The sequence below is a fragment of the Triturus cristatus genome, chromosome 4_1 (assembly GCF_964204655.1).
Source record: "Triturus cristatus chromosome 4_1, aTriCri1.1, whole genome shotgun sequence".
Taxonomy (NCBI): Eukaryota; Metazoa; Chordata; class Amphibia; order Caudata; family Salamandridae; genus Triturus; species Triturus cristatus.
This window is the reverse complement of record NC_140585.1, coordinates 130663106-130686327: the sequence shown is the minus strand read 5'-3', so window position 1 is coordinate 130686327 and position 23222 is coordinate 130663106. Positions and strand designations below refer to the sequence as shown.

Genomic DNA, 23222 nt, shown 5'->3' with positions numbered 1-23222 from the left:
GTTACGTATTCCAAAGAGCGCGACAGGAAAAGGATGAGGTCATGGGCTCGTACATCACAAGGCTGCGGCGACTGGCGCGTCACTGTGAATTCGACAAGTTCTCGACGGACGACGCCATACGCCTGCGGGTGATCGACGGTTGCCAGTCAGAGACGCTACGCAGGAAGCTACTCAAAAAGAGCCACACATTGGATGAAATAGAAGAGATCACAAGGCTCCATGATCAGACGGAAGAACAAGCCAAGACCATGGAGGCAGGGCGCGTGGATCGCAAAGAGGTAGTGTGTCAAGTGCGCACCGACCGCCCTCGCCGGGGGTCGAAAGAACGGGAACGGCAAACTCGGCCGCCATCGAGACACCCCCGTCGCTCTGGCCATCGACGGCCCGACTCGGGGAAGAGAAGCCGGCGTCAAGACTATGGGAAGAAGGCGCCGCTGAGAAGATGCTACCGGTGTGGCTACGACTTCCCACACATCGGGGCATGCCCGGCCCTGGGACAGAAGTGCCACAAGTGTGGTCGCGACAACCATTTTGAGACAATGTGCGGGGACTACCGGCGGGAGAAAGAAAAAGCCTCCGCGAGGTCACCAAGAGGCGAGACGCGCCGCCATCACGCGCGCGCGGTACGAGACCGCCGGAAGTCCTCCTCCAAGTCCTCCCAGTCCAGCAGGGAGTCGCGGTCCTCACGATGGTCTAGACGGTCACCATCCAGAGACTCCGAATCACTTTCAAGTGACCATGAGTACTCCGTTGAATATGCCAACATGATCGCCGATCCAGACCAACTAAAAAAATACCCTCGGCTTGACATCAGCGTTGGTACGCATCCTACGAAATTCGTAATGGACAGTGGAGCATCCCTCAACTACATCCCAGTCACGGAATACAAAAAGATGAACCCTCGGCCTCGGCTCAATCCCGCACATGTGCGTGTCTACACCTGGATGTCCAGGAAGCCACTCCCTTGCCTTGGAAAGTTTCCCACGACACTAAGGCATCAGACAACATCTATTCCGGCTGTGATTCACGTCATCGAGGGACCGGAAGCTGACTGTCTCCTCAGTCTCCCGACTGCTGAACGGCTGAAGTTGGTGGAAATCCTGTACCGCGTCACCAGTGACAATGACACCATTCACAAGTTCCCGAGGCTGTTCTCCGGACTCGGAAAAATGAATAGGGGCCAGATCCGCCTCCACATAAACGACCAGGTCCGCCCGGTTGCCCAACACCCGCGGAAGGTACCGTTCCACCTCCAGCAAGCAGTGGAGGAAGAGCTGCAGGATCTGCTGGACGCCGACATCATCGAACGGACAGAGGGCGCCACACCGTGGGTTTCTCCAGTCGTGATAGTACCGAAGAAGGGAACACCAGGGAAAGTGCGACTCTGTGTGGACATGAGAATGCCCAATACCGCCATTGAGAGAGAGCGTCATCCGGGGCCGCACTTAAGTGACATGATCGCCGCCCTCAATGGGGCGAGGGTGTTTTCCAAGCTGGATTTAAACAAAGGCTACCATCAGCTGGAACTACACGAGAGTTCCCGATATATCACGACGTTTGCAACACATCTGGGGTTGTTCAGATACAAGAGACTGAACTTTGGCATCTCATCAGCCGCAGAAATCTTCCAAGAAGCCATCCGGCAAACGATACACCACATCCCAAATACGCTGAACTACAGCGACGACATTCTCGTCTATGGAGCAACACTCCAAATCCACGACACAGCCTTAGACAGGGTCTGTCATGCCCTACTGGAAGCCAACCTCACACTCAACAGGGAGAAATGCGAATTCCATCAGTCGCAACTGAAATTCTTTGGCCACATCTTTTCAGGAGCCGGAATGCAACCAGACCCTGACAAAGTGAGTACTCTGAACAGCACCAAGAGTCCACTTGACGTCAGTGATGTGCGGTCGTTCCTCGGCATGGCGAGTTACTGCTCGAGATATATTAAGGACTATGCCACCATCAGTCACCCACTTCGCACTCTCACCAAACAGGGGCAGACGTTTGAGTGGACCCCTGAATGTGAGCAAGCATTCCAGGACATAAAGAAAGCTGTGGGCACAGTGGAAAGCCTAGCTTATTTCAGCCCGGATCGCAAGACAGAAATCACAGTGGACGCGAGCCCCGTTGGGCTGGGAGCCATCCTGGCTCAATATGACAAGGACACGGACAACCGCCACATTGTGGCACACGCCAGCCGGAGCCTCTCCGACACGGAGAAGGCCTACTCCCAACCGGAAAAGGAGAGCCTTGCGATCGTGTGGGCGTGTGAGCACTTCCACGTGTTCATCTACGGGAAGCACTTCACCATGGTAACAGACCACCAGGCGCTCGTCACAATTTATGGCAACCCCCGGTCCAAAATGCCACCACGCATCGAGAGGTGGGGACTCCGTCTGCAGGAATACACATTCACAATCGTGCACAAGCCAGGAAAGGCTGCCAACCCAGCCGACTACATGTCGCGCCACCCGGAAGACTCGCAGAGACTCACACCGTCCATGGCAGACGAATATATCCATTTTGTGGTGGACCACGCACGACCGCCAGCAGTCCCCCTAGAGGCCATCCTGGACGCCACCCAGCAAGACACCATGCTACAACAGGTGATTCGAAGGGTCCGAACAAATAGGTGGCGGCATGAAGAACCGGAAGACGGGAGGGGTGACAGCACAAAGCGTCAGGAGTGGCAAGCGTTCCGGAATGTGTGCGAAGAACTATCTGTCACGCCCGATGGCTTACTGCTACGGGACAACCGAATTGTAATACCCCAGCAACTGAGACAGGGAGTCGTCAACCTGGCGCACGAAAGCCATCGAGGAGTAGTCACGACGAAAAGAGCACTTCGTGAACGTGTCTGGTTCCCCTTCCTTGACAAGATGGTAGAGAACACTCTGAAAGACTGTCTGCAGTGTCAAGTGGTAAGGCAAGGAGACCCGCCAGCACCACTTCAGATGACGCCCCTGCCACCAGGAGTATGGCAAGAACTGGCCATGGATTTCTACGGCCCCATGCCGTCGGGCAAGTACGTGTTAGTCATCATAGATGAGTATTCCCGGTTCCCCATCGCCCGTTTTGTCCCATCCACCAACGCGGCTGCCACGCTTACCATCCTGGATGAAGTCTTTGCAGCATGGGGCATACCCGCGGAGGTGAAAACAGACAATGGGCCCCCTTTCAATGGCCGGGAGTTCGGTGATTTCCTGACGCTCATGAATGTGCGACACCGACGGATAACACCACTATGGCCGCAGGCCAACGGCACCGCGGAAAGATTCATGGCCACTCTCAAAAAGACATTCCAACAGGCTGCTCTAGACAAGAGAGACCCGCAAGCAGCCCTCAATGATGTGCTCCGAGCCTACCGGACGACACCGCATGCTACCACCGGCAAATGCCCGGCCACACTCATGCTGGGACGCCCAGTCCGGACACGAATACCCACCTGGGAGGGGGCACTACGACCCATTTCCCCCAGCCGCATCCATCGGGAAGTGGAAGCCACCGACAAAGCTCGCAAAGAAAGCATGAAGGCATACGCGGATGGCAGGAGACGTGCTCGGTCCCTCTCATTCCACGAGGGAGACTGCGTGGTCGTCAAGCAGGAGCAATGCAAGAAGACAGATAGTAGGTTCAGAGCGGAACCTCTAACGGTCACCCGACAAAGAGGTACCATGCTGACAGCGGAGTCAGACAACAGGCGTGTAACAAGAAATGTGTCCCACTTTCAGAAGTGCAGCCCGGGCCTACAAGAGACACTTGAGTCGCGAGTGACATTGTCAGGAGCTCGACAGTCCGAAACACAGAGCGACGGTGACAGCCACCTAGGACAGACATCCGGCGCCGGCACTGCCGCAGTGCCTGAAGGCCGCACACTCAGACCACGACAAGCAATCCGCCAGCCCAAGCGGCTGATTGAAGAAATGTAATTCTTGGTGACTCATTTTGCTAACAAAGGGGGAGATGTAGAGATGAGGTGGTCTAGTGGTTGGTGTGGGCGGAGCAGAGTGGGTGGAGGAACGGAGGTATGGCCGGAGACAGGAAAGGGCGGGGAAAGGGGATGGACAGGTAGTCGAGTGCAGGGCAAGCTGGTGTAAGGACGAGAGAATAAAGTGTCCTGATAGAACCCTCTGTGTCTGTCCTTATTGGTGCCCTTAGGACATGACAGATTCAACCCAGATATGTGACTGGGGTGAGTGTCTGAAAAGATTCAGCGCTCCGTCCATCATCTCCTTGTGTTAGCATCCTTCCCAGATACAGCACATTTCAATAACTCCCATCCCTTTTAAAAAGTTCCTTCTTCCAATTTAAGAGTTCAACTTTATATTCTTGTTGCGCCTGTTGTATTTCAGAACCTACCCTGGTATGGGCACTTAATGCTTTTCTGAGCCTGCGATTGGCCATGGAGCAGGACCCATCAAACCACCGAGAGTTCTCATTGCATAAAGCAATAGGTTTTAACAGAGAATTCCTAATCGTTTATGCCAGGCTGTTATAGTACTGCATCTTCATCCCATGGCCACCATAAGACAAGCAAATAAAAAATATGCCTAAATGGGATTAAATTAGTGCAGCTAATGTTTCGATTGGGTTGATGAGCTGCCAGACCAATATTAATTAAGCCTTCTGTATAGTGCTGGGTGATAGAAGCTAAATTAACGTTACACTGACATCTATTAATCGGCAATGTAGCAAAGGCACACAGTGCATTGTGATCCCCCAGTCCGTGGGTACAATTTTTCCTTTAAGAAACCAAGATACATAGTCAGAACTAACAAACATATAATCAATAACTGAAGCTCTCCTGGGCCCTCTATATGTGAGTAAAACCATATCAACCCCTCCTAATATTTCAAGTAGATTAACCAGTGCATTAGCAGTAAAATAATTTAAAAGTTTGGTCCCCATGGAGTCCAGAATAGTAACGGTCCCTTTAACGGGTTCGCCTGGGTTCCATAGACACCCGTGCAGCTTAGCATTAAAGTCACTGCACACAAAATAATAGGATTGTGTATGCTTATTAGCATCAGAAGCTTGCAATTTAGCAATAATGCTAAATAATTGAATAAAATGGATACATACAGCATTACTAAAATGGCTATTATAAAAATGTATTAAATAAAAAACAATGCATGCCCGAGGGAATGCAATGTCTTATTGCCAAAAAGGAAGGCGTAGCAGTTTTGATCAGTGTCACCTCTACCAGGAGGCTCAAACTGATCCATATAACTAAACCACTCTTGGCTCACCCCCTTAATGACAAGGTTGGCGGGCAGAAATAACAAGCATACCCTTCAAGGTGTGGGGCATTTGTAAGCCAAGTTTCCTGGAGTGCTATATTATATTTTGAAACAAATGCCTGCCAGTCTTTATTGTCAATTTTGCTTGTTAAGCCTGCTACATTCCAACTCTGTATGGAGCTAATACTATAATGTTTGAATTTAGGGGAAGGGATTCTAGCCTGATACTGCGAAGTGCCCTCATCGATGAGAGGGCCATGCTCCCTTAAACTCGCTGGTCAATCCAAGTTGCAAAAAATGTCAAATCTGTTAGTTATAGGTATTGCACAAATGCTAGCAGAATTTGCATAGGGACCCTTAAAAGAAGTCCCAGTTTGGGATCCAACTCTTTTTGGTGTACTGGAGCATACCTGGGGCGGTTGGTTGACTCCAAGTGAGAGAGGGGGACCAGTATTCCAACTGCTGTTTCTCTGAGACAGCAAGGAAGGACTAGGATCTTGTATTTGAGAGCAAGGGGGTTTATAAATATATCCTAAAGGAACCAAAACAAAATATTTCGGACAGAATGCTACAATCACGAATAAATAGCATTTTGGGAGCCAGCCTTGGGTACCTAAAATTCACCACATTACCGTCACCATGTGTCAAGAATTCCTGTCATACGAGGGGAGGAAAACGGTAACCAGCGAAAACGGACTACATCTCCCAGGATGCTTAGCGGTTGAGAGGTTATGTAAACAGGAGAGCTGTTACATAACTCAAGGGAAACACGCCCTTATGTAAACAGGAGAGCTGTTACATAACTCAAGGGAAACACGCCCTTATGTAAACAGGAGAGCTGTTACATAACTCAAGGGAAACACGCCCTTATGTAAACAGGAGAGCTGTTACATAACTCAAGGAAAACACGCCCTATAAAGGGAGGAACCGGGAGGTACAAGGCTGTCGGATATTGTGTTTACACCGACGTACCTGCTTCGTGAAGAGCAGTGTTCCGGAGTGGTGCTCCAGTAAGGCAAGAACGGAGGTAGGTCGAGTCGTTACTCCCTGGGCCGTGTCTTGCCCCATCGTCACCTGTGAAGAACCCGGAAGCTCTACCGGTCAACCATTGAGCTTCGCTTTTTGACTCGGCTGAGTCCAAGCGCAGTGGCGCTTTTGCTGGTTGGAGTCGTAACTCCCAGCCCGACCAGAGACACAGGGACTGCCAGCTGTAACGCACACCAGGAGGTGTTTGCCGCGTTACAGACTCGGAAGTCCACAGGATCGATCGAGCGGCTGCTCTCGGTTCAGTCTTCTTGCTTGTGATTGGGGTATCGGTGACGCATCACCAGGAGGTGACTCCGCGTCCCGGTGCAGTCTGAGGAAGAGGTTGAGCGGCTGCTCCCTTCAGGTAGAGACCCCGGCTGGGTGTTTCCCTGACTCCTCGATTCTCCCCAACACTCTTCGTGCCCCTCACAGCCTACCGATTGGCATTGTCGGCCATTTCATTTCTGCCCTCTGTTGGCATACGCCGGGATCGGCGTATATGCAGAGGACGGTTAGGACCATCCGTGCTGTGGGCTGGTAACGTACTTAGCCTGGAGGATTCCAGTGACTATAACTTTTGTTTGTTCTTTGTATTTTATTTGCCTTCATTAAAAGAACTAACCCTTCACAAGTGGTTGCGTCCTCATTGTCGTGTCTGTTAAATGATCCTGAGACGTTCAGGGCGTTACAAAATATCCGACCTTAATAACACTAACTGTCTCCCGGTCGATAACAGACATGGCAACACTTGATGATGTGCTGGCTGCTTTAGCGGCCATGCAAGTTGAAGTGGCTGCCTCTAGGCAAGAAACAGCCGATGTAAAAGCCAGACTGGATGCTATCCAATTGGACCCGCTCACGCCCAGCACCTCCCTCACGAACCAGACCCCTGCGGTAGTAGTGGAAATGCCGGTAGCCATCCCCTTGGCAACACCAGAGAGGTACAGTGGGGATCCTAACACAGTGCAGGTATTCCTCACACAAGTGGCGCTACATTTATCGTGCAAACCAAAGGCGTTCCCCACGAGTCAGGCTCGTGTGGCTTTCCTTATATCCTATTTGGCTGGAAACGCGGCACAATGGGCCGTACCTCTGGTGAGCAGGGACGACCCCCTCTTATGTGATTGGGGTGCTTTTCGCGAGGAATTCCTGAAGGTATTCGACAGAAGGGCTGACTCGTACACGGCGGACCGTGAAATGCTTGAGTTGAGACAGGGATCCAACGACCTGGTACAGTATCTCAACGCGTTCCGAAGGCTGGTTGCGGAAACCAAGTGGCCTGTTGCTAAACAGACGGCGCTCTTCCATCAAGGGCTGTGCGATGAGCTCAAGGACGCCGTGGCTCATATTGACCCTCAACCCAAGACATGTGAGGGCCTTATCAACCTGGTATTACGGCTGGAACATAGGCTAAGTGAAAGAAAGGGGGATCATGGGAGAAAAGGAAAATCCCTTCCATCCTATGTGACGGTGGGAAGTCCTGAAACTTCCACCGCATCCAAGGGAGAACCCATGGACATCAGCGCAATACGAGCGAGCCTCACAGCCACGGAGAAAGAGTCACGCCGTAAACAAGGATTGTGCCTATATTGTGGCAAAAAAGGCCACTACGTACGTGAATGCCCTGCCAAACCGAAGACGTCACGTTATCGGGCCAACCGGTCGGTAACAGCCGTGGTGGACATACCGGCGGAAAACTAGAGGACTCCAAGACCAGAGAAGGGGCATCTCGGAGTCACTCATCCATCCCTTCACTTTCCAACTCGGTCACTAAGGGACAACGACACCTGTTTATCACGGTGCACGTGGGAGTGCATGACCAGTGGATACCCGTTGTGGCCATGGTGGATTCAGGGGCCACTGGCATGTTTATGGACCACAACGAGGCATGCAGGCTAGGGCTAGTGCTTCTTCCCAAAGCAGTACCCGAAGACGTCTATGCGGTAGACGGAAGGCGATTGGTGACGGGGCCCATCGGACAGCACACGGGGGTCCTTCCGATGAGATATGGGAGGAACCATTTGGAACAAATCGATTTTAACATCATCCGAGCGCCCCAATATGGCGTCATATTGGGATTGCCGTGGCTACAGAAACACAACCCCTTTGTGGATTGGCCAACACATCGCATCGAAATGACGTCACCGTATTGCATCCTGCATTGTGGAATAAGAACGGAATCCCTTGACGCAGATGAGAGCGGGAGTCAGACGGTGGCTACAGCGGCAGAAAAAGATGTGGCTCTCCCCCAGGCTTATCACAGTTTTGAGGATGTATTTGATGAGGTGAAGGCGGAAGTGCTACCACCACATAGACAGTTTGACTGCCAGATCGACCTGGTGCCAGGGGCCAGCGTTCCCAGCGGCAGGCTGTATGCCCTGACGGAGCCTGAAAACGTGCATCTCCGGGGGTACCTGGATAAACTCCTCAAGCTAGGATTCATCCGCCCGTCCAAGTCTCCGGCCGCCTCGCCACTCTTCTTCATCCCGAAGGCTAATGGGGAGCTGAGAGCCTGTGTGGACTTTAGGGCATTGAATGCGATAACCATAAAAAATCGGTACCCCTTGCCTCTCATCAGTGTACTTCTGGAACAGGTCAAGAAAGCTCGTATCTACACCAAGTTGGATTTGAAAGGGGCATACCATCTGGTGCGCATGAGGGACGGAGACGAGTGGAAGACCGCCTTTAAGACCAGGTTCGGCCTTTTTGAGTACCTCGTCATGCAGTTCGGTCTGTGCAACGCCCCGGCAGCCTTTCAGTACTTTTTGAATGAGGTATTCAGAGAGGAGTTGGATATCTACGTGGTCGTATATATCGACGACATCCTCATCTATTCGTCCAGTGTGGAGGAGCACGTACACCACGTCAAAGCTGTGCTCCAAAAGCTGAGGGAAAACATGCTGTTTTGTAAACTCAGCAAGTGTGACTTCCACGTCACATCCGTGGAATTCCTCGGAGTGATGCTGAGTCCAGAGGGACAGGAGATGGCAGAACGAAAGATCAAGGCGGTGAAAGAATGGCCGGTGCCCCAAAGCGTGAAGGACGTCCAAAGTTTCATTGGCTTCGCCAACTTTTACAGGCGGTTTATAGATGGATTTTCAGGAGTGGTGGCCCCAATCACACAGCTACTGAGGAAGTCCAAGGAGTTTGTCTGGTCCCCTGAAGCGAACAAAGCCTTTGAGGCCCTGAAAAGCGCCTTTGGTAAGGCGCCGGTGTTGGCTCACCCCGATCCGGATCTCCCCTACGTGGTGGAAGCGGACGCGTCGGATGTGGCGCTGGGGGCTATCTTGTCCCAACGCAACCACGACACAGGGGTGCTTCATCCCGTTGCGTACATGTCCCGCAAACTCAACGACGCCGAACGCAACTACCATATTGCGGAGAAGGAGCTTCTCGCAATCAAGGACGCCTTCACCGAATGGAGGCATTGGTTGATGGGGGCAAGACATGTGGTATCGGTGTACACGGACCATCGGAACCTACAGTTCATGACGGCCACTAGACACCTTTCTCCCAGGCAGCTGCGGTGGATGATCTTCTTTGCGGGGTTCAACTTCCGCATCACATATCGGCCGGGGACGGAAAACCGGAAGGCGGACGCCCTGTCCCGTCAATCTGCAGTTAAGGAACCATTGCCTGCAACCGAGCGTTCCATCATTTCCCCGAGGATGGTATTGGGGGTTATCCAACCGGATACTTTCCTGAGGGGAATAAAGAGAGGGATCAGGTCATTCGCATGGCGGAGGTGGCTCCTCAGTCACAGAGAATGGCAGCTGAAGGACGGGATACCCCTGAAGGGCAGGTGCCTATTGATACCCACGCCTAGGCTAAGGAAACAAGCATTCATCTGGTGCCATGACTCTCCATGCGCAGGTCATTTGGGCTTTGAAAAAACGGTGGCTAGCATGGGGCGGCATTTCTGGTGGCCAACCATGAGAGTGGATGTCAGGAGGTGGGGACAGGAGTGTCCTACGTGTGCTACCATGAAGGCCGACCATGGCCGAACCCAAGGGCTCTTACATCCACTTCCGACCCCGGATAGACCATGGGATAGCATATCACTGGACTTCGTGGTGGGCCTACCGGTAGACCAGGGGATGACGGCAATACTGGTGGTGGTGGATTACTTGACGAAAATGGGGCACTTCATCCCCTGCAAGAGAGTCCCTACGGCCGGGGAATTGGCGTCACTACTCCTAAAGAATGTGGTACGACTGCATGGATTACCTGGGGTGATCGTGTCGGACCGGGGGTCGCAGTTTACTGCGCAATTCTGGAAGACTTGGTGCACTGCGCTGCATGTTAAGACCGCCCTGTCCACCAGCTACCACCCTCAAACGGACGGCCAAACCGAGCGCCTGAACCAAACGCTCAAACAGTATCTGCGATGTTTTGTGGACCAGGGCAGGGAAGAATGGGTCGACTTGCTATGGGTTGCAGAGATAGCCTATAACAACGCCACTCACAGCTCCACACAGTCATCTCCGTTCTATAGCAACTATGGCCAACATCCCAGGTTCTTGCCATTTCTACATCCGTTCAGGATTCCCGCCACAGCGGACAGGGTGGCACACATAAAAGATACGTTGATGCGCTCAAGGGCTGTCCTAATAGAGGCCAAGAGAAGATACAAGGCTGCGGCAGATAGGAAGAGAAGGCCCGGGCCACTGTACCGCACTGGAGACTACGTCTGGATATCCACGAGAAACATGAGGTTTCGAAAGAACAGTGTGTTCCATCCCAAGTACATGGGCCCCTATCGAATTACCAAGTGTATGGGTCCCGTGAACGTGAAGGTGTGCTTGCCCCAGTCATTGCGGATACACCCTGTCTTTCATGTATCATTGCTCAAACCAGCACCCTCCAAGCCGTCTGGGACACCTAGGCCGGTATGCGTGGAGTCGGAGGTGGAGTATGAAGTGTCGGGCATACGGGCGTCCAAATGGCGCAGGGGGAAGCTGTGGTACCTGGTTGCGTGGAAAGGCTATGGCCCGGAGGAGCATTCATGGGAACCGGCTGAAGGGGTTCATGCTCCGCGCTTGGTCTCCTTGTTCCATCGGCGTTTTCCTGCCAGCGCTGGACCCGTGGGGAGCCGCTGAGAGGGAGGATGTACTGTCAAGAATTCCTGTCATACGAGGGGAGGAAAACGGTAACCAGCGAAAACGGACTACATCTCCCAGGATGCTTAGCGGTTGAGAGGTTATGTAAACAGGAGAGCTGTTACATAACTCAAGGGAAACACGCCCTTATGTAAACAGGAGAGCTGTTACATAACTCAAGGGAAACACGCCCTTATGTAAACAGGAGAGCTGTTACATAACTCAAGGAAAACACGCCCTATAAAGGGAGGAACCGGGAGGTACAAGGCTGTCGGATATTGTGTTTACACCGACGTACCTGCTTCGTGAAGAGCAGTGTTCCGGAGTGGTGCTCCAGTAAGGCAAGAACGGAGGTAGGTCGAGTCGTTACTCCCTGGGCCGTGTCTTGCCCCATCGTCACCTGTGAAGAACCCGGAAGCTCTACCGGTCAACCATTGAGCTTCGCTTTTTGACTCGGCTGAGTCCAAGCGCAGTGGCGCTTTTGCTGGTTGGAGTCGTAACTCCCAGCCCGACCAGAGACACAGGGACTGCCAGCTGTAACGCACACCAGGAGGTGTTTGCCGCGTTACAGACTCGGAAGTCCACAGGATCGATCGAGCGGCTGCTCTCGGTTCAGTCTTCTTGCTTGTGATTGGGGTATCGGTGACGCATCACCAGGAGGTGACTCCGCGTCCCGGTGCAGTCTGAGGAAGAGGTTGAGCGGCTGCTCCCTTCAGGTAGAGACCCCGGCTGGGTGTTTCCCTGACTCCTCGATTCTCCCCAACACTCTTCGTGCCCCTCACAGCCTACCGATTGGCATTGTCGGCCATTTCATTTCTGCCCTCTGTTGGCATACGCCGGGATCGGCGTATATGCAGAGGACGGTTAGGACCATCCGTGCTGTGGGCTGGTAACGTACTTAGCCTGGAGGATTCCAGTGACTATAACTTTTGTTTGTTCTTTGTATTTTATTTGCCTTCATTAAAAGAACTAACCCTTCACAAGTGGTTGCGTCCTCATTGTCGTGTCTGTTAAACGATCCTGAGACGTTCAGGGCGTTACACCATGACTAGCTGGGGGATTTGGTGCCACCCATGCACATCTCCTGACCATCAGAATATCTCCTGCACTTGAAGAGGACAGTTCCCCTAGTACGATCCAACCAATCCAATGTTTTATTAAATTGTTCTTCATAAGATTTGTGCTGGTCTTTTCTCAGTGGAGGAACACACGTCATTACACTCACATACAGACAGGCAGTAGTGGGGGGAAGAGATATAACTGGCTGAGTTATAAAGGACTGTAAAATATTAAAGGATTAACTGATGGCCCATAAGAGCTTGCATCCTTTCTACATAATACACAAACTCTGCTTATCTGAGCCCGACCCGCAGAAGTACCAACGGGAGTAGGTGGTACAGACACAGGTGCACCACCAGCCTCCATCGTAATATTATTTCCTGGCATCAATTTAACAGTACATAAAGGCTCACTATTAAAAGTGTTTGTGTACGGGTATAATGAACCAAGTTTACAAGTAAGATGAGTCAATTTAACTTCAATAGCCTCTACTCTGGAGATCATATCAGAAAGCTCAGTTTTAAATGCAACACGCAATTTTCCTAAAAAGGTGAATCCATTGTACTAGACACCCAATTCTTCTCAGATGAAGGCAACAGAAAAGCAGATGGAATATTAGTTACATCTGATTCTAGTATTTGTGCTCTTTGAGCTGAGTCAATGTGCTGTGTAGTGGGGTCTCCTTTTTGCTTTCACTCCTTGCCGCATCCAGGATACTTCACTGAAGCCTTAGCAACATTGTGGACATCCTGATTGCGTGCTGTATCAACTGTGGGTGGTATATCTATACTAGGGTCTGGGTTTAAGCCAAATTTGGCCGTGGCATTTAGGGATACATTTAAAATCCCAGGCATAACATCCAGATGATAACCCCAATCCCAGACTTCATCCACCTTCCCCTCTGCGCTCAGTCAGTGCTATTTCATTACTGATACCGCTAACTGCGCGTTCTAACATATGGTCTATTGCTGTTGTTTTTACAGGGAGAGTGGAATCCGAACCACCACACACTACTTTGTTTCTGTGTTATAACCTATTGTTGTTGTGGTGCATCTTCCTTATTAATAATCTGTCCCTTGCTGCTCAGCCATGAGTGATCTCATTTGGAATGTTGAGTGTGTGGGACTGGGAGCAGATGGCAGTTGGAAGAGATGGGCTGAGCAGCAGGGAGGCTGCTCCTGGTGGGGCTCTACAGGAGATCTGAGGCATATATATGGACTTAACAGAGGCTTTACTTGAACTTTACATGGACTTTGTAACGTATTAAATAAACCTACAACTTGTCCTAAGTGACCTGTCTACGAGACATCCTTCATTATTACACTGGCGACGATTTGGAGGAACCAACGCGTGTGCTACTTCAATGGATTATGGTTTTCAAGAGAAAAGGAACTTCAAGAGAAATTTCAAGAGCCCCACCAGTGACCACTCCATCGGTCGCCCTAATATGTAAGTGCCAGTGTCTGTTGAATCTCTAGTTCTCTTCGAATGAAACAGAACCTACATGTTGAGCGAGGATGGCTGTGAATGCCTTGGTAATGTTTCTCAGGTCCTGCTGTCCTTTCTGAGATTGGCAGTAGTGATGAGTGTTTGGGAATTGGCACCAGCGATGTATGTTGGGGAAAACCGGCAACCCTGTGATCTGTGACAATTGGAAAAAAACAGAGACTATTATTTCTTTTAAACCTGTGGAGATAAGCTGCTGAGGTGAATACTGACAATGTGAGCCGTGACACTCCAGAGTGATGGGAGCGACGTGTTCTGAGAGAAATCGGCACCATACAGGTCTGACTTTCCTGTTAAAAATGCTTGTGTAACGTTTGTATTTGATGAGGCACTGAGTTGACCCCGGCAGACATTTCGATTGATTTGGCATCTGCAACATGTGCTGGGGAATTTGTGATAGTGAACTGTGAGAAAAGAAGAAGTTGGATTTTGAACCTTTGGGCATTGAACACCCGCCGTATTGCGATTTAAAAAGTCTGGTGCGCGAGTTACAAACAGCGCGCGCACCCTTACCTGAATTTGATTGTCCTACGATATCTCCCTCTGACGCGGTGTGTGCCTGCTTCTGGACGCCTACATGCACGGACGCGCCGTGAGCCATCCAGCCCAGCGTCATTTGCGTGCCGCCATGTTTTGGAAACTGTCAATCTCTACTATTCATAATTTTGTGGTGTACACGTTTTGCCAACCACGTTTTTGTTGGGGGAGGTTGTCGAGTACAATAAAGTTTCGGAGCAGCAAGATTTAATTCCACTGTTTACACTGCACTGCGGACTCCTGCAACGTTGGAAGCTTACCGGTACTTTTGTTTTAATATTATTCACCCTGTGGCATCTGGGAATTAATTCACGTTACTTTCTGATAAGTGTTCCTCTCCAACGGATGTTACTTTACCTGGCCGCATTTTGTGAATTTGGAATTCAAACGTACACTCTGCACAACCCAGCAAGCTAAAATGGATTAATTTTGTGTGATTTAGTAATAAAGCTTTATTGAATTTTACTTCTTAACAGGTGGATTCTCGGGTACTAGTATCGAGTACCAGTGATGTAATATTTTGTGCCATGTTGACTGAAGTAGCGTAGAAGGCAGCGAATAAAGGAGACCAATAGAATAAGGGTGGAGAGGTATCCCAATTAGAAGGGGGTCCTGGAAGTAGAGACCCAAGAAAATGGGGCGGGGGCATAGTGAATAGCGAAGGCTGAGAAGTCATGTACCTAGTTTACTATGCAGTTTTATAACTGAAACTGATGTACTACCAGATGTTTAGTGATAATGACCGCAGGAATACCAGCGCAACAACTTTAGGGGCTCGGGAAAGGTGGGAGTACACAGCATGTTTCATCAGAGGGAACGACCTGTGATATAGTAGGAAATCGCTCTCTTGTTGCTGAGCGAGCTTGAGCACAGGCCATCTCGGGCTCTATGAAGGATGCACAGTAGCACGTCATGCGTTCTCTAGGCCAACCCTCATTACCCTTGGTATGTGATCTGGTTGCCAGTAATAATGGTAAGACTAAATCCAATCAATAGGCGTTGGTGGAGGATGGCTAGGTTAGGTGGGGATTTTAAAACACAAAATTATCTTCAGCCTGGCGCTTCCTAGGTTAGCTCCTCTACGTCAGTGGCCACCTTAGTGTGTTTCATGGTTGTGCAAGTTATCAGTTTCCTGCCTTGTTACCTCGCCGAACATTGTAATATTCCATGTTTTATCACTATCCCATGTCATATTACCTCACAAGGCATTGATTATTCACCTTTGCCATCTTAAGGTCAGGCAGCCATCTGAGACAAATTCCCTCACCGGGCAATGATTGTTCACATTCGCCATCTTAAGGTCAGGCAGCAGTCTGAAACAAGCAGCAGATGGATTACAGCTAAAACTTATCTCGAGTAGATCGAGCAATCGATTCCCTACTGGTTGTGTCTGTCTTATTCTTGAAACGAGGCTTGAGTATTGATATGGGCGGGCGTTTGATTGAGTTGCTTTTAGTTCTCGCGGTAACCGTTAAATAGCCGCCATGTTGAGTACAGGCATAAAGGTCAGGCCAGCCGGACAGATCTGTGTGTGAGATAACGCTTGCTAGCGCATATTTGGGGTACATTTTATCTTACTTGTTGTTGTGCACCGGCCATTTCATGGGCAGTGTGCTCATTTCGCACGGCAGCCCCGCTCTCTCTTGGCCTCACGCGATCACAGGCAGCGTGCTCCACAACCGCTAACACCGCTGAAGTATTCTTTTCACACGCTGCTGTCTGCCCAAACATTATTGTGCCCTGCCCACATAACAGGCAGCGTGCTTGGCTCACACCGCTGCTCCACTCTCCAGCCTCACGCGATCATGGGCAGCGTGCTCCACCTATGCTGCTGAACGCTCCGGTGGTTCTTCCTTCGATGGTAGTGTGACGAACGATTCCTTCCAATATGGGTTCAGGAAAGGCTGCAGCACAGAGGCTGCAATGCTGAACATCACAGATCTCTGGAAGATGGCCAGACCTGCCTCCTAGTCCTCCTGGACCTCTCTGCTGCCTTTGATATTGTCAACCATGACATCCTCCTAAACAACATGTGTGCAGGCATCAATGTAACTGTCCTTCAGTGGTTTGCTTCTTTCCTGAACCAACAATCACAGCTAATCAAACTAAACAACTCCACCTCAAAAGCAACACCAGTTTCACAAGGCGTTCCTCAAGGATCAGTCCCATCTCCTGCATTATTCAACCTCTATATGGAACCCCTGGCCATGAGTCTGAAACAAGCCAAAATTGCTGACTATCTCTACGCAGATGACACCCAACTCTACATTACAATCTCGTCAGTTAATGACATCCAGCATCTAAACAGCACTCTCCGAGCTGAACTATGGTAACGCAACGATCACAAACGCCCTAAAAACACACTTAGCTTCTTTGAAAGCTACATTCCATGCTGCAGCCAGACTACTGCTGGGGGAGAGTGGCTGTGACCACATCATCCTCACTCTCAAGAAACTCAACTGGCTACCAATCGAGGCAAGATAGATACTTAAAACTTCCTGCATAACTCACAAAGCTCTCCACACGGAACCAGTCTACCTCGCAAACAAACTATCTAAAGCCGGACAAAAGAGACCTCTGCGAAGCTCAAACAATCTACTCTTGATCCTGCCCAAATTCAGGAAATCAAAATCTCACCCATGCACCTTCTCCAGGAACGCTCCCAGAATCTGGAACTTGCTGCCTCAGGATTTACATGACAATCACTCATACCATCACTTCAGGAAGAAACTTAAATTTCTCCTTCTCAATAAATACCTAAAAACTCCCCCCAAGCTATCAGGCTGGCCCGATGCTCCTACCCCGCACTCCCCAAATGAATCTGAGCATCACTACCTACTACCTTGGGGAAAAACTGTGCCTCTACTCTCCCCACCTTCGCAACACCCTACCATATCTATCTCAGAACTGTATCATCAAGATGTCCTATGGTCTATTGTATACTTGTTGTGTATACGTTAAAATGTATTTGTATTTACTCCATGTATGTGGTAGTTACTCCACATGTAATTTGTGTTGTTACTCCATATGTAACTAGTGTAACTGTTGCAATTTGCAACACCCTACCATACTATTCTGTGAACTGTGAACTATATCATCCACATATCCTGCTGACTATCGTACACTTCTTGTATATACTGTTACTATGTATTTATAGTTACCCCATGCATTTGTATTTACTCCATATGTAACTTGTGTAAATACAGCTTTGCCAACTCTGTAAAGCAGTCTGATACCTTCGGGTCAAGTTTGAGCGATAAAAAAACTCGATAAATAAATACGGCCAGTGCAAGTGGACAGGGAAGTAGTTTTAAAACATGTGCTGGACACTATTAAAAATGAGTTCCCCAGCAACATTACGGGTTCACTGAAAAAAGGGATGTTTGGTATCAAACATCTCGTATTATTAAAACCACACTGATTCCAGTGTTGGATTTCTCAATACGTGCACCCAGAGGGCACCTTAGAGGTGCCCCCTGAAAACCTAGCAGCCCCTGATGTGGTGGAGAACTGGTTTCTGTCAGCCTGCCACTAGAGACAAATGTGTGACCCCAAAGGTGAGTGCCTTTGCTGCTCTCAGGAGGTCAGAAACAAAGCCCACTAGGAAAGGGGTGTTTACAACTCCCTCCCACAGGATGACCTGAGGATTAGCATTCCAAGGCAGAGGAGCTTCAAAGAAGCTACCGCCTTTGAAATGAGAGTGTGGCTCCCCTCACCGCATAGGAAACTGACACCCTTTGTCCAGAGCCCTTTGGCACCTGGAAAGGCGAGGAAATTAGCCAGTCATGTAGGCGTGTCACCCCCAGGCTAGTACCACCCCTAAGGTGGCCTAGTCTAAGGTGGGCAAAACTTTTCAGAATTGGCCATCTTTGTGATGGCAAACTTAAGAATTCTGGCTAACCAGCCCCCTATATGACCACTTCAAACGAAGTGGTCATATAGGGGGCGTAGTGACCCTAAGGGTCAGTAGCCCATTGGCAACTACCCTACACTCCACTAACATCCCTAAATTCAGTATTTAGGAGAGCCCCTGACACCAGAATATCAGATCCTGCTGACCTGAAAGAAGAAGACGGGCGTTAAGAGTCACAACTGCAAGAACCGAAGACCCAGCAACTGACTTGGCATCAACCCTGCAAGCCTGCCTGCTGACTTCGCCCATTGCATCAAAAGATGACTTGTCCTGCAGCTGAGTCCCCAAAGCCCAAGAAACCTGCCAGCACTTCACCCAGGAACCAAGACCACCTGTGAAGTAGCAGACTTACTACCCTGTATCCTATAGTCACCCCAAGACTCCTGAGAGGACTCTGTGACAGCAAAACCCTAAGGACACCACTGCATCGGTCGCTCCAAGCCCGAGAAGAAATGAGACAATGGTTCCATTATGGTCCACGAGCCCTCCAGACACCAAATCCACCGTGGTCTTGAGGAAACTGAACTCACAGACGTCGCCTACAGCCTCTGCATGCAGGCCCCCTCTACTGCAACTGCTCCCAGTAAGAAACACCTGATGCCAAAGGACATTTCTGCATCAGTTGACCCTGGGCTGTGGAAAAGAGGACCTAAGGTGCTCCAACAGCCCCGAGCATCGTGAGGCCTGAGCCACCCTCGTTGGTTCAGCCTGACTTGCCCCCCAGTCAAAGCCTGGAGCCTCTTTACGCCACGACCGATATCCAAGAGTAACACTGGGCACCGATGCCGTTTTGCACCTCTGCACCCAGCGGCCCAGGTGCCGCTGGTGGTGTTCTGGTGGTGCTGCTTTGGACCTTGACCACCACCCACCTTAACTTCTGGATAACATAGCGGCTTCTGAAAATTGCACTGTGTTGATTTTTTAAATACAAAAGTAAATATTTTGAAAAAAAAAGTACTTACCTGAACAAATTGATTCTGGTGCTTTAAGATATATAAAGATACCTGTTATTTTTTATAAATTGGTGTGGATCTTATTGAGTTGTGTATCATTTATTGACTAATGTGTGTATTTGTAGGTGTCTTGCACGACTCTCTGATAAGCCTAAGGCTGTTCACCCAAACTTCCCCCTAGAAGAGCACCTTGGGATGGTAGAGCAAAATCCTGTCCACTCATAAGGGAACACCTTGAGTCTTTTTATGATATAGCTCATTTTAATATATCATATAAAGAACCAGCTTCCTACACAAGGTAATGAGGGCAGCAGAACACATTTTAAAGCGATTTCTTTTTACGGTTAAAAATACCAGCTTTAGCGTGATTTTTACATTAAACCAGCGAGGCAACCCTATTGACTACCTTCCTCGCAACAAAGTTTCACTTAAACAAAACAAAAAACGAAATAGATTGTAGTCACAATAAATTCATTACACTCAGGAGAGGAGGCTTTGTAGTTGTTTTTCTGTATGATTACTTTGTTGTGGTGCCCCACTTCACACAAATAAAACGACAGATCTTCTGTCAGACTGTTTATGTGAAAAATAAAGAGGTTTTGAGCAAGTTCTTAGTGTTACTGTAGCCACAAGTTCTTAGTGTCTTCTTTCTCCTCTTTTAAATTCCCTTATGGTTTTTCCATTGCCTCCCTGGTAAGTATAGATTCACTAGAAGGCTTTCTTTTTCCTCTCTATTTATCGGCCTTCTTTTCTGATGTCTCTTTTCTACCAGCACCTCACTCCCCCTCAGGCAGGTCCCCAGTGGTGCATCAGTGATCAGAAAAATAAAGTGCCCAGTGATTTTGAAGAAAGTCACACATTTCTTCCAGCAAGTCCTGTGAAGTTTGTCCTCCGGGTTCTGCCGTGCACATACTGTCCCTGCGGCCTATCTGTGAACCCTCCCTGTTCAGCACCGTTACTGAAGAAGAGTCAATGCCAAAGAACGGAAAGGAGTCCTAGTGCCCGTTTTGTGAACAACAGAAAAAAAAGAACAATTTAATGGAGCAACCTTCCCCCACCGCCCCCTGTGCCCTTCTTCTGTCGCCGGGGGACTTGCCTGGGTAGGCCGCGGCCCTCGGGGACTGAGGAGGAATAACTCCACCAGACCACGCCTCGCTCCTTGTCCTCCTCTCGCCCCTCTTCTTCCTCCGTGCCCTCCTTCTCGAGCCCCTTGTGTTTGCCGCGGTCCGTCCCCAAGCCTGCAGCGCGACTCTCCCTCAGCATGCGTCCTCCCCTCTGTCCAAGCCGCCGCCGCTCCGGGTCCTGCCTCCTCTCCGCGGCCGCTTCTCGGCTCCTCCTCTCCTTCCCTATCTTTCTTTCTCCTCAGACGCTCCACGCCCGGCCTGCGAGAGGAATGCTGGTTTTAGTATCTCCTCCCCGGTGCGTTCTTGTCTGCATCCCCCCCTCCCTGCCGGCTGTGCTCTTTTCTTCTCCGTGTTTACGTCTCCTCGTGCTGTTCCCAGGCGCCTCCGACCTTGAGGGAGTCGTGGCAGGACTGCCGGTGTTCTCATCAGGCAACTCCCGCTTTCCAACCTCTGTTCCCGCGCGCGCGCCAGAGCCCTTCCGTCTCACTCATCACGAGTGACACTCACACATTCAGAGAGAGGTCGTGCTGAAGTCTCACTCACACCTGATTAAAAAAAAATAGCAGAAGGGGCGAGTTAGAAAACCCCTCATTGACTGTGTTCAGATTTCCCCTCAAGAGGGAGCAACTATTCTATTGAGAGTGTACAGAAACTACACAGGAGACACAATGTCCTAGATTTAGATAATACTTTTTCCATATTTTCCCTTGACTACTGCACACATTATACATTCAGTGTAATGTTAATTTGTCAGTCAGTTTTCGTGATTTGGCTGTTACTGCTATCATTTTATATGTGAATTCAGCATTTCTATCATTTCACTTTCACTTCCTCCAACAGTATCAAGGTCAGATGCCTCCTAAGAGTCTCAGAACTTAAACACTCTGGAGAACTCAACTGAGCTTGAATCAGAAGAAAAAGGACGGCGCAAGGTCTTCGTTCAGAGATGAAAATGTCAACAAGTAGTGCAGACACTACTCTGACAAGTTCCTGCCAAACTGTTCTTTCATATTCAGACCAGAAGAGTGCTGATCTCCACAAAAAAATATAAAAATAGTTTGTTTTCTGTTTAACTACTCCTTATGTCAATGTTAGAATGGTCATGAAGTGGTTCCTCACAAGTGTCTCTATGAGTACCTTCTGTCTCCTGACTTCCATCCTGTGTTGATTCTCTCTCAACAACGTTTCACTTACAGAAGTACCGCAGACCAGTTCTGACATACTTCGGTCTTCTCAGTGAGGAATCGCTTGAGTCCTGTAGAACAGTGAGCACGGGACTCAAATCTGGGCATACCAGTCACCCGTTGAGAGTCCACACAAAAAACAAGCAATAAACAAGGTGACGAAAGGAATGCTTGAATTAATCTCAGCCACTGCCGAGACTCGACTGCACCATTGAACTCAAGCTGCACCCATTCGGCTAGGCCTAAAAAGGCAGAAAGTGGTCAGGGATTGCTAGTCCTCCAGTTCTGAGGGCATCTAGCCTGGTAGTTCAGGCATCACTGACCTTTTTGGAGAAGGTCATATTTGCATATGGCTGGTTCCTGTCAGAGATGGGAGGGTGAGAAAACAAGCAATGGACTGGACTGGGATGTCGCCCTCGTAATTACCAGTGATAAAGATTAATTTAAACATTCCACTCATCACTGTATGTTTTCCTCGGCGTAACTCCACCAAAGGGATGTTTATTGCAGAAGAGTATCTGTGTTCTGCGTTCAGGCTGGCATGCCCAGTAGCACAGGAAGAGAAGGGCATCATCTGTGCCATCGCTGTTGACCCGACGCTACCTGCTGTTGTTGAACTCGTTGATTCATAAAGGTGGAGAGGCCTTGAAAATGTAGCAAAAGTGAACAGGCAAAAGTCAAAAGTGCCCTTTACAACCTAAAATCATTTTTCAATGTCGATAGGTAACTTGCCCAACACCCGTCGACGCTCTTATTAAGGGGATCCTAAATAATCATTCTTAAATCGCTATGGAAACGAGATATAAAGAGGGTCATATAGGGCGACTAGAAACTAAGAGACAACCAGAAAGTGGGCTTCCTGTTTTTTTACCAACTAATGGAAGAACTACTTTTCAGTTATGTCATATGTCAAAGCTTGAGTAAAGACAGCACCCCTGTACTAATCCACAGGCCCCCTGAATTTACTGTTATTGTGAATACAGGTAACTATGAAGGCGCATGGGAGCGGAGCTTGCCTGACTCGAAGATGGCGGCTAGTTAGGAGAGCTCCAGAAACCCACAAGTAAATCCTGCGTAATCCTGGTGTCATATGCCCACTACATACTGGGTGAACATAAATAATGAGCCCAATTAGATAGCGGTAGTGGAAAAACCCTGGAAAAACAACTTAAGATGTGCCACCAGGGTCGGAAGCAAAAGTGCGGCCTATCAGCAAAGACACGTGTGAAGCTGCGGCGCCGAGTAAGGGTGCAACCACCTGACGTCTGGAGAGGTGCGGGCACCGACATTCTGAAATTAAGCTGGGAAGTGCATCACGTGCAGAGGCACAAGCAAGCCACGACAAGTGAAGGAATCGGGAGTGTGGCGCTCCGTACGGCAGGCAACAGAGAGGACCGCCCGATCCTGGAGGGGTCCTTGACACAGGCAACTGCTCAGTCACCAAAGGATAACGCCAGGTAGGCCGCAGCAGGCCACAGTAAAGCAGCGGAGGAACAGTATAGTGGGTGGAGGTTTACCTGCTCACCGCAGCAAAAGGCTGCCCACGTAGCGGACTACTGGTGAGGGAGAAAA

The 23222-nt window shown here is 49.7% G+C and overlaps 1 protein-coding gene across 2 annotated transcripts in view; it reads right to left on the bottom strand.

The window, feature by feature from the left end:
* Positions 1-20732, bottom strand: part of LOC146847641 (uncharacterized) — a 62135-nt gene extending 41403 nt beyond the window's left edge. For both annotated transcript variants that reach the window (XM_085651778.1, XM_085651779.1), the window contains exon 1: positions 20439-20732. In XM_085651778.1, coding sequence (XP_085507904.1) covers positions 20439-20605 — 167 coding nt within the window. In that variant the 5' untranslated portion in view covers positions 20606-20732. The remainder of the gene's footprint in view (positions 1-20438) is intronic.
* Positions 20733-23222: the final 2490 nt, after the last annotated feature.